The sequence below is a fragment of the Saccostrea cucullata genome, unplaced genomic scaffold (assembly GCF_032062105.1).
Source record: "Saccostrea cucullata isolate Sc308-1 unplaced genomic scaffold, CSIRO_AGI_Scuc_v1 ctg2825, whole genome shotgun sequence".
Classification (NCBI taxonomy): Eukaryota; Metazoa; Mollusca; class Bivalvia; order Ostreida; family Ostreidae; genus Saccostrea; species Saccostrea cuccullata.
Window position 1 is genome coordinate 11,071 of NW_026940486.1, and position 12,708 is coordinate 23,778.

General features: G+C 37.1%; 2 protein-coding genes across 2 annotated transcripts; both read left to right on the forward strand.

Annotated features, from left to right (window-relative positions):
* The first annotated feature begins 3,062 nt into the window (after nt 1-3,062).
* LOC134255492 (uncharacterized) lies at nt 3,063-5,564 on the forward strand. Its single transcript, XM_062738026.1, has 2 exons — nt 3,063-3,216; nt 3,487-5,564. The coding sequence occupies exon 2, from the start codon at nt 3,564-3,566 to the stop codon at nt 5,562-5,564; it is 2,001 nt and encodes a 666-aa protein (XP_062594010.1). The 5' UTR covers nt 3,063-3,216; nt 3,487-3,563.
* Nucleotides 5,565-6,371: 807 nt separating this feature from the next.
* On the forward strand, nt 6,372-8,138 carry LOC134255490 (uncharacterized). The gene has a single exon (XM_062738024.1). It carries the CDS (start codon nt 6,372-6,374, stop codon nt 8,136-8,138), a length of 1,767 nt encoding a protein of 588 aa, XP_062594008.1.
* The last annotated feature ends 4,570 nt before the right edge of the window (nt 8,139-12,708 follow it).

A 12,708-nucleotide genomic window follows, 5' to 3' on the forward strand; every position in this document is an offset into this window, starting at 1 on the left:
CCACAGTTTGGTCACGTGATAGCGAACGCCTAACTTTGGTTTCAATTTGATTATAAAGCTGTGTCATTTTGATTTATGTTTATGTAGGCTTCATTCACACCCTGTTCCTGAGAACGTTTTCAGTCTTCTCTAAATTCTCATGAATACAACGCTCATGAAAAAATTCATAATTTCAGGGGTTTTATTTCAAATAAATAACCATGCATGTGCACAATTCAAAAAATATAATAAAACCCTCTTTGGTGCTGTGATCACTTAAGTTAAAATTTAAAATGTTGAATATATCAGATTTAAACAAAAAACAGTCATCCAATTAAAAGCATGGACATAAAATATCAGCTCAGCAGCTAAAATTGACATCATCTTTAGTTGGCAGTATAATAATTGGGCCAGCGTTGGCCTAATATGAATACATGTATCCCATCTTTGAAACACCTAAACAAAAGATCACTCGTGCTAACATCGGGCCAACATTTATGTACTACAATGTACTATCAAATTGATAAGACATTATTTTAGGGTATATTACAAACATTTGGCCAATATACTACTACCCATTTGATACGACACTTTCTTACAGGGTGTATAACAAACTTTGCGCCAAGGTTGGGCCATCATACTACTACCAATTTGATAAGACACTTTATTAAGGATGTATTACAAACATTTGGCCAACGTTGGGCTAACATACTACATGTACTACCAAATTTAAAAGACACTTTCTTTAAGGGTGTATTACAAACATCGGGCCAACGTTGGGCCAACATACTACTACCAACTTTAAAAGACACTTTCTTTAAGGGTGTATTACAAACATCGGGCCAACATTGGATCAACATACTACTACCAACTTAAAAAGACACTTTCTTTAAGGGTGACCGGTCACGGTAGCCTAGTGGTAGAGCGTTCGCTTCGTGATCGGGAGGCCCGGGTTCGATTCTCGTTCGCGGCGCCGCGTCATACCTAAGACGTAAACAAAGGTAGTGACTGTTCCTTCGCTAAGCGCTCGGCACTAGAAGTGAAAGTCACGGGTCTTTCGGATATGACCTTAAAATCGTAGGTCCCGTATCACGGTAGGCGCTGGCACGATAAAGAACCCTCACTGCTCAATGGCCCTGAGTGCCGAGTATAGGTCTAAATTTGAAGCCCTTCACCGGCATACGGTGACGTCTCCATATGAGTGAAAAATTCTCAAGAGGGACGTTAAACAATATACAATCAATCAATCAATCTTTAAGGGTGTATTACAAACATAGGGCCAACGTTGGGCTAACATACTACTACCAACTTTAAAAGAGACTTTCTTTAAGGGTGTATTATAAACATCGGGCTTCGTGATCGGGCTTCGTGATTGGGCCAACATACTACTACAAACTTTAAAAGACTCTTTCTTTAAGGGTGTATTACAAACATAGGACCAACGTTGGGCCAACATACTACTACCAACTTTAAAAGACACTTTCTTTAAGGGTGTATTACAAACATCGGGCCAATGTTGGGCCAACATACTACTACCAACGTTAAAAGACACTTTCTTTAAGGGTGTATTACAAACGTCGGGCCAACGTTGGGCCAACATACTACTACAAACTTAAAAAGACACTTTCTTTAAGGGTGTTTTACAATCATCGGGCCAACGTTGGGCCAACATACTACTACCAACGTTAAAAGACACTTTCTTTAAGGGTGTATTACAATCATCGAGCCAACGTTGGGCCAACATACTACTACTTACGTTAAAAGACACTTTCTTTAAGAGTGTATTACAAACAATTGGCTAACGTTTTGCCAACATCGACATCCCTCCTTCCTTGGAAGTAAAGTAAATGGAAGTTGGTAACGTTGGACCAACGTTGGGCCAACATAGGAATTCTGTCATGGTCGTGAAGGTTGGCATTGTGACATTGGTCCAACGTTGGCCCAACGTTGTTCCCCCAACGCCAACCATACAACCTTTTGCCAATGTTGGCCCAACATAGTCTTGCTATCTGGGTGACTGTTAACATGCACATAAACGAGAACTTAGCGTAAACGTACATGTACATGTGCAGTTGTAGCAGATTCATATTCTGTTGACACAGTTTACATGTATCAATGCAGAGCGCCATTATATTAACAATAATTTAGATTTCAAGTCAGGAAATTAATTTTATTTAAGTATATAGTTTTTTCAAGCCGATTTTTTGGACCTTTCTTTCGGCCGGTTCTCTACATGTATTTTTCCCCTAAGATTTTAATATCTAATTGCGATTTTTGGATACACCGCAGATTTTCAGCTATAGACATGAAATACGAATATTTATTTTATTGCGTAAATTTCTTCCGATATATATAATTTGGTACATGTAGGTAAATTTATTAGATACAAAATTATACTTTTTTTCAAAAATAATAAATGTATATATAGTTTCATAAATTTATAAAAGTACCCGTGAGAAACGGCACATAATCATGTGAGGGATTTTTGTGCAACTATTACAATTATGTTAAAATATTCATTTTTAAATGACTCATAGTTCAACCTTAAGATGAGAATTTCAACATTTACATAAATTATCATAAATCTACACCCTGGAGTAGAAATTAAAATAAAATACAGTCACCATTTCATGATAATCTATTCAATCGTTGCCAAAAAATTATATAAATAAATAACTTGTGTGAAATTTTAAGTGAGCTCATTTTTTATTATGATAATTAAAAGTACATCATTATTTAGATTTGCAGCTTTGAAAGTATTTAAATTAAAATATTGCAGTAACTAAACAAAATCATATAAAGTTTTCGTCTTGTGAGAAAACGTTCCGCATTTTGAAACAATCCTATCAGGTTTTGCGTTTATCCTATCGTGAAGATCGTTTATCAGGTCTATCGTGTTTTGTGTGTATCGTGTTTTGCGTGTATCGTGTTTTGCGTTTATCGTGTTTTTCGTTTATTCTAACGTGCGTGTATCCTGTCCTATCGTGCGTGTATCCTATCGTATCGTGCGTGTATCCTATCGTATCGTGTATCCTGTAAAGAATAACGATGCGGGTACTGTATCTCTTAAATATAATTGTGTTGACGCACAATCCGGAAATTTTCATTCCGTTTTTGTTTGCTTTAATTTTAATGTAACCGGAAGTTTGTAGATCGTTAAGAAAACGTTAGAAGCATGCTGCTGTAAAAATGTACCTCAACTTTTTATAGAATTTAGGAGTTTTGGCCCTGCACAGAGTAAGTGTACCTGTATGAATTACTACTGTTATTATGAATATTGTAATTTTTAACTGTTTAAAACCTTATTTAAGAAATTCTATTGCTCGAACATAACGTAAACACACCTGGAAATTAGATCATAGAATTTAGGCCATGTTTTGCTATAAATATACTGTACATTCTTAAAAGTACTAGCATTTATTTGAAAATTTGTTGATCATGATTGAATCTGTCATGTACTTCAGTAAGGTTTATATTGTACAATCTGTTTTCTTATATTGTTTACAGTTTTGTACCCTCTCCGGGGGTGTTGGATCGCAATAAAAATTGCACAGTACAAAATCTAGGCGCCAAGCTTAATCAGAATGGCAGATGGAAAACCTTCCACGGAAATGGAACAGCAGCAAGGACTTTCAGAAAAGGCTGAACAGACTTATGAAAGGAAAGTAGAAAAATACAAAGACAGGCGAAGTGTAAAAGTTAAGCTCTCAAAGTTATCCAAACTATCAAATCTGACCAGTGTAAGTTCATTATACCTTAAACAGAAAACCAAGGTTGAAGAAGCTCGTGTCAAATTGAAATACGCAAAAGAAGAAGCAGAATTATTGAAAGAAAAGGCTGCACTGGAAGCTAGGATGTCTATTCTGGACAAAGAAAGACAATATGAGGAGTGCACTCAAGGATTAAATGCTTTGAATGAATGCATTGACTTGGCATCAAGTGAAGAAGAGGAGGAGCCTGATGAGAACGAATTAACAGACACTCGAGAGTCCCGTGTAAAGCAGTACGTTGAAGAACAAAATCAGAAGTCACGTTCATGTAGCTCGCCACTCGAAACTCAAGAACCTGCTTATGACAGTGACCATTATGGAACTCGAGTTACACCATTAAACATGTTGAACGCGGAATCTCCCCCATTCATTCCAAGACAAGGAAATATGTGTGAAGAATTCTCTAAATTCATGGTGAAGAAGGACATGCTTTTGAAGAGGATTCATGAATTTGACGACAGACCAGAATTCTTTGGCTCATGGAAAACAACATTTGTGAGTGTAGTAAAAGAACTGAATCTAAGTTCGGCAGAAGAAGTTGACCTGCTTATTCAGTATTTAGGACCCGAGTCAAAAAAATCAGCTATGAGTATCCGGTCAGCCAACTACAGTGATTCTTCTCGAGCAAGAGACAGGATCTGGCAGAGATTGAATGAACGTTACGCAAGGCCAGAATTAGTCGAATCCTCTATCAAACAGAAACTTATGTCTTTTCCAAAGATAGCAAGCAAGGAAGTGAAAAAACTATATGAACTTGTGGACATCGTGGTGGAAATTGATTCTTTAAAGAAAGATGAACAGTATTGTAGTCTCTTTGCTTCATATGACTCTTCAGCTGGAGTTAACTTAATTGTCAATAAACTTCCTTATCAGTTACAGGAAAAGTGGACCAATGAGGCAAGCAGATACAAAGAGCAACACAACCTGGCTTTTCCACCATTCCACATATTTTCACAATTTCTGGAAAAGATGGCAAGAGTAAAAAATGACCCATCCTTCGCTTATGAAGACACAAGACCATGCAAACTGAAACCTCAGACTTCATCTCATTCTGTGTTTGTCAAGAAGGTGGATGTGCCAGTCTCGAACTCTGTGTCAGAAACTAAGACATCAGCTGTGACTATATGTCCCTTACATAAAACAAACCACAGTTTAAACAAGTGTAACCAGTTTCGTGAGAAATCGTTACAGGAACGACTAAACTTCTTAAGGAGTAGAGGACTTTGTTTCAAGTGCTGTGGTCAGAGGAGTCACCTAGCTCAGGACTGTCGCTCAACTGTGATGTGTAGTGTGTGTAGGGCAACCAATCACCCAACAGCTTTACATATAGACAAGCCTACTAACAGTGATCAAGACTGTAACAAGAACTATCTTGCTAAGACTACAACAGAAGAAGTGACATCAGCCTGCTCCATGGTTTGTGGAAGAACAGGTGCAAGCAAGTCTTGTGCTAAGACTGTATTAGTGAAAGTATATCCCAGAGAATGTCCAGAAAAAGCCGTTCTTACATACGCCATTGTAGATGAACAGAGCAACCGCTCTCTAGCAAGGTCAGCATTCTTTGACCTCTTCGCTATCTCAGGACCCGAGATACCATACTCGCTATCATCTTGCAATGGGAACACAACAGAGTTTGGTAGACGATGTTCAGACTTCACTATAGAATCTTTTGACTCAGGCTGTAAGATGGATCTCCCCATGCTCATAGAATGTGACCAAATACCGAACATTCGGGATGAGATACCATCTCCATTGGTGGCCAAACAATTTAGTCATCTGAAAGACATCGCTAAGTTCATCCCTCCTATCCAGTAAAATGCTGAAATATTACTACTCATTGGAAGGGATTTACTACCGGCTCATCATGTCTTAGAACAATGTTTAGGACCTATACACACGTCATTCGCACAAAGGTTACGGTTGGGCTGGGTCATCATTGGAAATGTGTGTCTAGGCACAGCTCATCAGCAAGACTCTATCTCAGTAATGAAGACCTTCACCTTGAAAGATGGTAGAACTACTCTTCTTGAGCCATGCTATAACAACATTCACGTTGAGGATAGTTGTGTTTTCTCAAGGACAAAGGAAGATAACATTCCTGGACTCTCAATAGAAGATAAAGACTTCTTGAATCTCATGGATACAGAAATGTACAAAGGTCCCGATGGATCTTTGACAGCGCCCCTTCCGTTCCGAAGGAATCGTCAGTATCTACCGAATAACAAACCTCAGGCCCTTAGAAGAGCCCACTCACTGGACATGAATCTAAGAAAAAATCCTGAAAAGATGGATCATGTTATTGGTTTCATGAAGAAAATATTAGAAAATGGACATGCGGAACCGGCTCAAGAATTAGACTCAAATACTGAATGCTGGTACCTGCCATTATTCGCTGTGTACCACCCCAAGAAGCCGGGAAGTGTGCGTTGTGTGTTTGACTCTTCAGCTAAATACGAAGGGATCAGTCTAAATGATGTGTTACTAACAGGACCAGATCTCGTGAACTCACTCTTAGGCATACTACTAATATTCCGGTAACATCCTGTTGCAATAACTGCAGACATAGAACAAATGTTCTATCGCTTTTCAGTTCCGGAAAAACACAGGGATTATTTAAGATTCATGTGGTATAAAGACAATGACCCAAGCCAAGACATGATTGAATACAGAATGACCAGACATGTGTTCGGAAACAGCCCGTCGCCTGCTGTGGCAACCTGTGGACTGCGAAAATGTGTAAGTGACGCAGAGGAAGATGTGAAGAGCTTTGTGTACCGAAATTTTTATGTGGACGACGGCTTAATGTCCTTTGACTGCAGTGATGAAGCTGTGAACCTATTGTCCCGCACTCAGACAACTCTTAAGAAAGAGGGAAATATTCGTTTACGCAAAATTACGTCGAACAGTCTGGATGTGATCAAAGCCTTCCCTCAAGAGGACCTTGCCAAAGAAGTCACAGGCATTGAGCTAGATTTAAGTGAAGCACCACTTCAGAGAAGTTTGGGGATCAGCTGGGATATTTCCAAAGACTCATTCACATTTCAAGTGACTTCTACCCGCAGGCCATTCACCAAAAGAGGCGTTCTGGCAACTATTAATGGTCTATATGATCCGATTGGAATTGTGGTGCCAGTAACCATTCGAGGCAAACTAATCATGCAGGACATAATGTCATCTGTGACAGATTGGGACGAACCTATTCCACATGCATTCCAGGCAAAATGGCATAACTGGTTGGAATCCCTTGCCGACTTACAGTCCATTCTCATACCTAGATATTATGTCAACTTACCGTCATCTGAAGTAGAGCGTACGGAACTTCATGTCTTTTCTGATGCTTCGCAGAAGGCGATCAGTGCGGTAGCTTATTTGAAGATATATGACGTCAGTGGAGGTCATCACGTCAGCTTTGTTCACGGAAAGGCAAAAGTGGCTCCCTCACAGGGCCAAACTATTCCTAGGTTAGAATTGTGCGCAGCCGTACTTGCCACAAGGCTAAAAGACACCATAACACAACACTTGACTGTACACATTGACTCTACTACAATGTACACAGACAGCCGAGTTGTACTCGGGTATATAAACAATGAACATAGACGCTTTTATGTGTATGGAAACCGTGTTGACGTTATTCGTCATTCTACCACATCAGACCAGTGGACCTATGTGTCATCTGAGGACAACCCTGCTGATATAGGTACGAGGTCTATCCCTGCTAATGAAATTGAACAAAGCGCATGGATTCAAGGACCTTCAGTTTTAAGGAGTGAACATCCACTAGATCACAGAGAAACTTCATATGAGCTGCTAGACCCAGAAGAAGATAAAGAAGTCAGACCTGTTATAGTTACGAAGATGACTTCTGCTTCACAAGAGACAGTTATAGGTGTTCATCGATTTGAAAGATTTTCCACTTGGCGGAGCCTTGTACGAGCTATAGCTAGGATCAAACGTCTAGCCAAATCATACAGAAAATCTTTAGAAACTCGAGAATCACTTGTGACACCTGTAACGACATCGAACTTACTCAAGCTGAGTTGTTTGTTATACAGCAAGTTCAACAGGCATGCTTTCCTAGTGAGGTTAGTGCTCTTAAGGAGGGGAGAGAACTGCACAGGACACGTTCTACTATCACTGTCTCCAATACTGGACTCGAATGGCATCATGAGAGTTGGTGGAAGATTACGACAAGGGAGGAAATATACCTGTTTAGAAATTCATCCAGTTATAATACCAAAAAATAGTCACATTGCTGGTCTAATTATTCATCATTTTCATGAGAGAGTCCACCATCAGGGACGTCATATCACTGAGGGGAAGATTCGTACAGCTGGCTACTGGATTATCGGTTGTAAGCGGAAGGTCACATCGCTTATTCATTCATTATAAATACTAGTGTTACTACTTAAAAATGCTTGTCTAATTTTATTGTTTATTTATTATTTTAGTATCATAAGCATTTTGTGATAATTACCAAGACAAAACATGCTACTGTAAACATGTCATTTTTCAAAGCATTATGCCATACTCATAAAAGTACATGCCTAAATTCCAATGTTTTATGTAATTTTGTTATTTTTTGTTTACTAACATGGCTGTTAATTGAGGACCCCATTGGAAATAAGCTTTTTAATAAGGCTTTTATGGACTATCCTCAGGTAATATTTATCAACTGTATGTCATGCAATGTATTTAATAATAATTACATATATATGTTAAATTGATCTTTCTTAATTAGCATAGTGCTGAGATAATGTGTGTGTATTTTCTTTTTTCTAGTAGTATGCTAGTCTGTAATGTTTTAATTTGTGAATCATGACTTTCTGTGATATTTTTACCTGAATAAAAAAAATATGAAATGAAATTCTTGTGTTATATGTAGAAAGCTGAGAAGAAGGTTCGGGACACAAATTATGGCTGATGTTCCTGAGGACAGAATCACACCATCTCCACCGTTCACCTTTGTTGGGGTAGACACTTTCGGCCCGTGGAATGTGGTAGCAAGACGTACGAGAGGAGGACAGGCTAACCAAAATAGATGGGCAATATTATTCACCTGTCTTGTTTGTCGTGCCATTCACATTGAAGTGATAGAGGAGCTAAGCAGTAGTTCCTTCATTAATGCACTCAAGCGCTTCATATCCATCCGTGGCCCTGTACGACAATTCAGATCGGATCGTGGAACTAATTTTGTCGGGGCAGTGAACGTGATTGGTATGGACTCCATATTTGTGGAAGATGCCCCTATCCAAAACTTTCTGACTAGAAACCAGGCTGTATGGATTTTCAACCCTCCCCATGCCTCCTACTTTGGAGGGGCATGGGAGAGGATGATTGGAGTTACAAGGAGAATTTTGGACAGCATGTTGTCACGCACGGAATCTAAAGGAATCACCTATGAAGTTCTTACTACATTTATGGCTGAGGTCTGCTCAGTTGTTAACTCAAAACCTTTAGTTGCGGTTTTAACTAATCCTGAGGACTCATCTGTATTGACCCCTAACATTTTGCTTACACAGAAAATGGATAGCAGTACCCTGCCAAAAGACTTACCAGAGTTGGATCTTCGAGAAGCATATCGGTCTCAGTGGAAACATGTGGTTGTTTTATCACAAGAATTTTGGAAGAAATGGCGAGAGCAGTACCTGTCGAACTTACAGAGTAAACGCAAATGGACACAAATAGAACGTTACTTTAAAGAAGGGGATATCGTGTTGTTAAAGGACCATGAGGTGACGCGGAATCAGTGGCCCGTAGCTGTGGTGGAGAAAGTGTTTCCGAGTGATGATAACCGTGTGCGTACTGTAGAGATTCGTGTCGCTAAGGACAGAAGATGCTTCATCCGTCCAATATGTGAACTTGTTCCACTGATACAAGATTGACTCTATGTATTACTTATTTTATCATGTTGAGATTGTCTAATCAGATTGATAGGATGTTTTATGTATCAAACATTTGTCAGGATAGGAACATGATTATTCATTATTTTTGGTTATGTGTAGCGCCTTCAGTTAGAATGCACTACGAGGGGAGTGTGGTGACGCACAATCCGGAAATTTTCATTCCGTTTTTGTTTGCTTTAATTTTAATGTAACCGGAAGTTTGTAGATCGTTAAGAAAACGTTAGAAGCATGCTGCTGTAAAAATGTACCTCAACTTTTTATAGAATTTAGGAGTTTTGGCCCTTCACAGAGAAAGTGTAACTGTATGAATTACTACTGTTATTATGAATATTGTAATTTTTTACTGTTTAAAACCTTATTTCAGAAATTCTATTGCTCGAACATAATGTAAACAAACCTGGAAATTATTTCATAGAATTAAGGTCATGTTTTGCTATAAATATACTGTACATTCTTAAAAGTACTAGCATTTATTTGAAAATTTGTTGATCATTATTGAATTTGTCATGTACATCAGTAAGATTTATATTGTAGAATCTGTTTTCTTATATTAATTACAGTTTTGTACCCTCTCCGGGGGTGTTGGATCGCAATAAAAATTGCACAATTATTTACAAAATAACAGATTAACTGTAAGATGAAAATACTTATTCATGATACCACATTTAAATTGTTCATTTTCATTACAGGCAGTGCAATAATTAAAAGTATTTACTTTTATGGGTAAGAAACAACAACAAACATGTCACATGCACTCTAACATAATGCATGTATTAAAATAACGGGATTTTTTCGGCAGTCTACAGTGAAAGCGAGTAGTAACTATTCCAATTTGATACATAAAATATTTATATTATGGGTTTTGCTACAAATAAAGTTTCAAAATCAAATGTAAGCACAATAAATATAAGTATTTCTAACAGTAAGCTTAAACGTCCATAGACAGTTGGATTAATTCCTTTGATTATCAATTGTTAACCAGTCTTTGAATAAAAAATTGCTATGATTGACATTACTTGACCACGCCTTTGTATGGCATGATTGACAAACTTCTACGATTGACTTTCATTGACCACGTCTTTGTATGACATGATTGACAAACTCTTACGGTTGACTTTAATTGACAACACCTTTGTATGACATTATTGGCAAACTCTTATGATTGACATTACTTGACCACGGCCTTAGATCCTGGTCCCCTCTTTTGTGTACTACAGATGGTACAACGCTCCTACAAGCAAAGAAAACGGAATGACATCTAGAAATGAGAGCAAAGACAAAAAAAGAAATAAATCTCAGACAAAGGTTTTCTCGGCAGAAAAATTTATTATAAATCCATATATGGATCAAGATAAGAAATAGCGCTAATTTTTAATCAAGTGCCTTTTATTTAAAATGCTTTATATGATACAATGTTGAAAAAAAACTAGGTCAACACAACCTCTAGTTCCCTACAAACAAAGGTTTCTGATACTTATAAATACAGGAATTTTCTTTCAATACTTTTCAAAATATCTTTAATTAGCTTGTATAAAATTTATGGTAGACAGGGGATGTCAAATGCATATAGAAATTCACTTTGATGAAAGAATGAAAATTTGCTCTTCATTTGGAGTGCATATTTAGTTTTTTAATCTTTTTTAATTAAAATGTAAATCTTTTTTTTTTTTTGATATTGATATTTCGTTCTAATACTTCTTTTTGTTTTTTGAAAGCAAAAATAACTGAAGAATTTTTTAACGCCGTTGAACAAACTTATAATGAAATACCATTTTTGATAATAAATGTATAGCATTGTGAATGTTTCGTCATTTAATTTGCTGTATTATTATCTACACATCATGAATATACAAAAACAAGTCCCTAAACAAATAAATGATATCAGCCCCTTAGATCACACAGGTCTGATATACATGGATATAGAATAATAAATTTTTTCATAACATGAAGACAACTGAATCACAAAAAACATTTGTCAACTTCAAATTGCAAAGTTAACTTTAAGTTAGTTCTTTTCCATATCTGCTCTTTTGTCAAATAATCTTCTTGGTACGTGATTTATAAGCTTTTTAAATTGTTTTAGAACTTAACAAATCTAACAATGCGGTTACTTTAAATCCTTTTATGTCCTACAGAAATTTATCAGTTTTAATATGATGTACCTTTAATTTGAAAAAAAAAAATACCCAAAACACCAAAGACGTCAATGTGACTGGGTTAAACAATGGTGAATTCAAAAGGTCTGAAGCGTGATTTAAAATGTTGAAACAGTTGTTGGAAGGAAATGATTATTTATATTCAATGAAAAAGATATTACATGGCGATTTCAATTTACTAGGTAAGTGAATCTATGTATTCTAATGCAATAAGCTAGAAAGGTTTTCGGTTTGTCAATTGCTTGTCGAATGTCACAGAATAAAAATACTCCCAGTTGAACGGTTATAAATAATTACACTAATTTATATAGAGGAAAATAAAACAAACATGATTTTGTACACGTTTATTTTTAATAAATATATTGGCGATTGTTGGTCGTGGCTTAAAGCAACGGAGGGGGTGCCAAGCAGGGCGACCCCAAACAATTTCAGCAGCAACAACAATCAAGCAAAATATTACATGTACATGTACTTATAATAAGCAAAACAATGGCCGTTCCGGGTTTACCGCAAACGGTAAATAACCTTACAATTAAATTTTATGTTCATGTATTTTAAATAAACTTTACAAGTTTATATGTATGTAGTTCTCGTTCCGGGTTATCAAACCGCGAACGTTACTTAAGATATTTTAGCAAGCAAAGCACTGTCCATGACATTTGGTGAAAGCAGTACACATTTTGCACAGCAATTGAGTTTGTTTCAATCAATCAAAGCAGACCAATTCATGAATTTGTTGAAAGCAGCACACATTTTCACAGTAAATGAGTTTGTTTTAAGCAGCAGCATTCACAATGAATTATAGCATCAGTTGAATGGCGCGGCGCAAACTGAATCTTGAGACAACAAGGGGAAAAACCAATTGTAATTCAATGGAATGTCATCATGGACTCTTTGAGC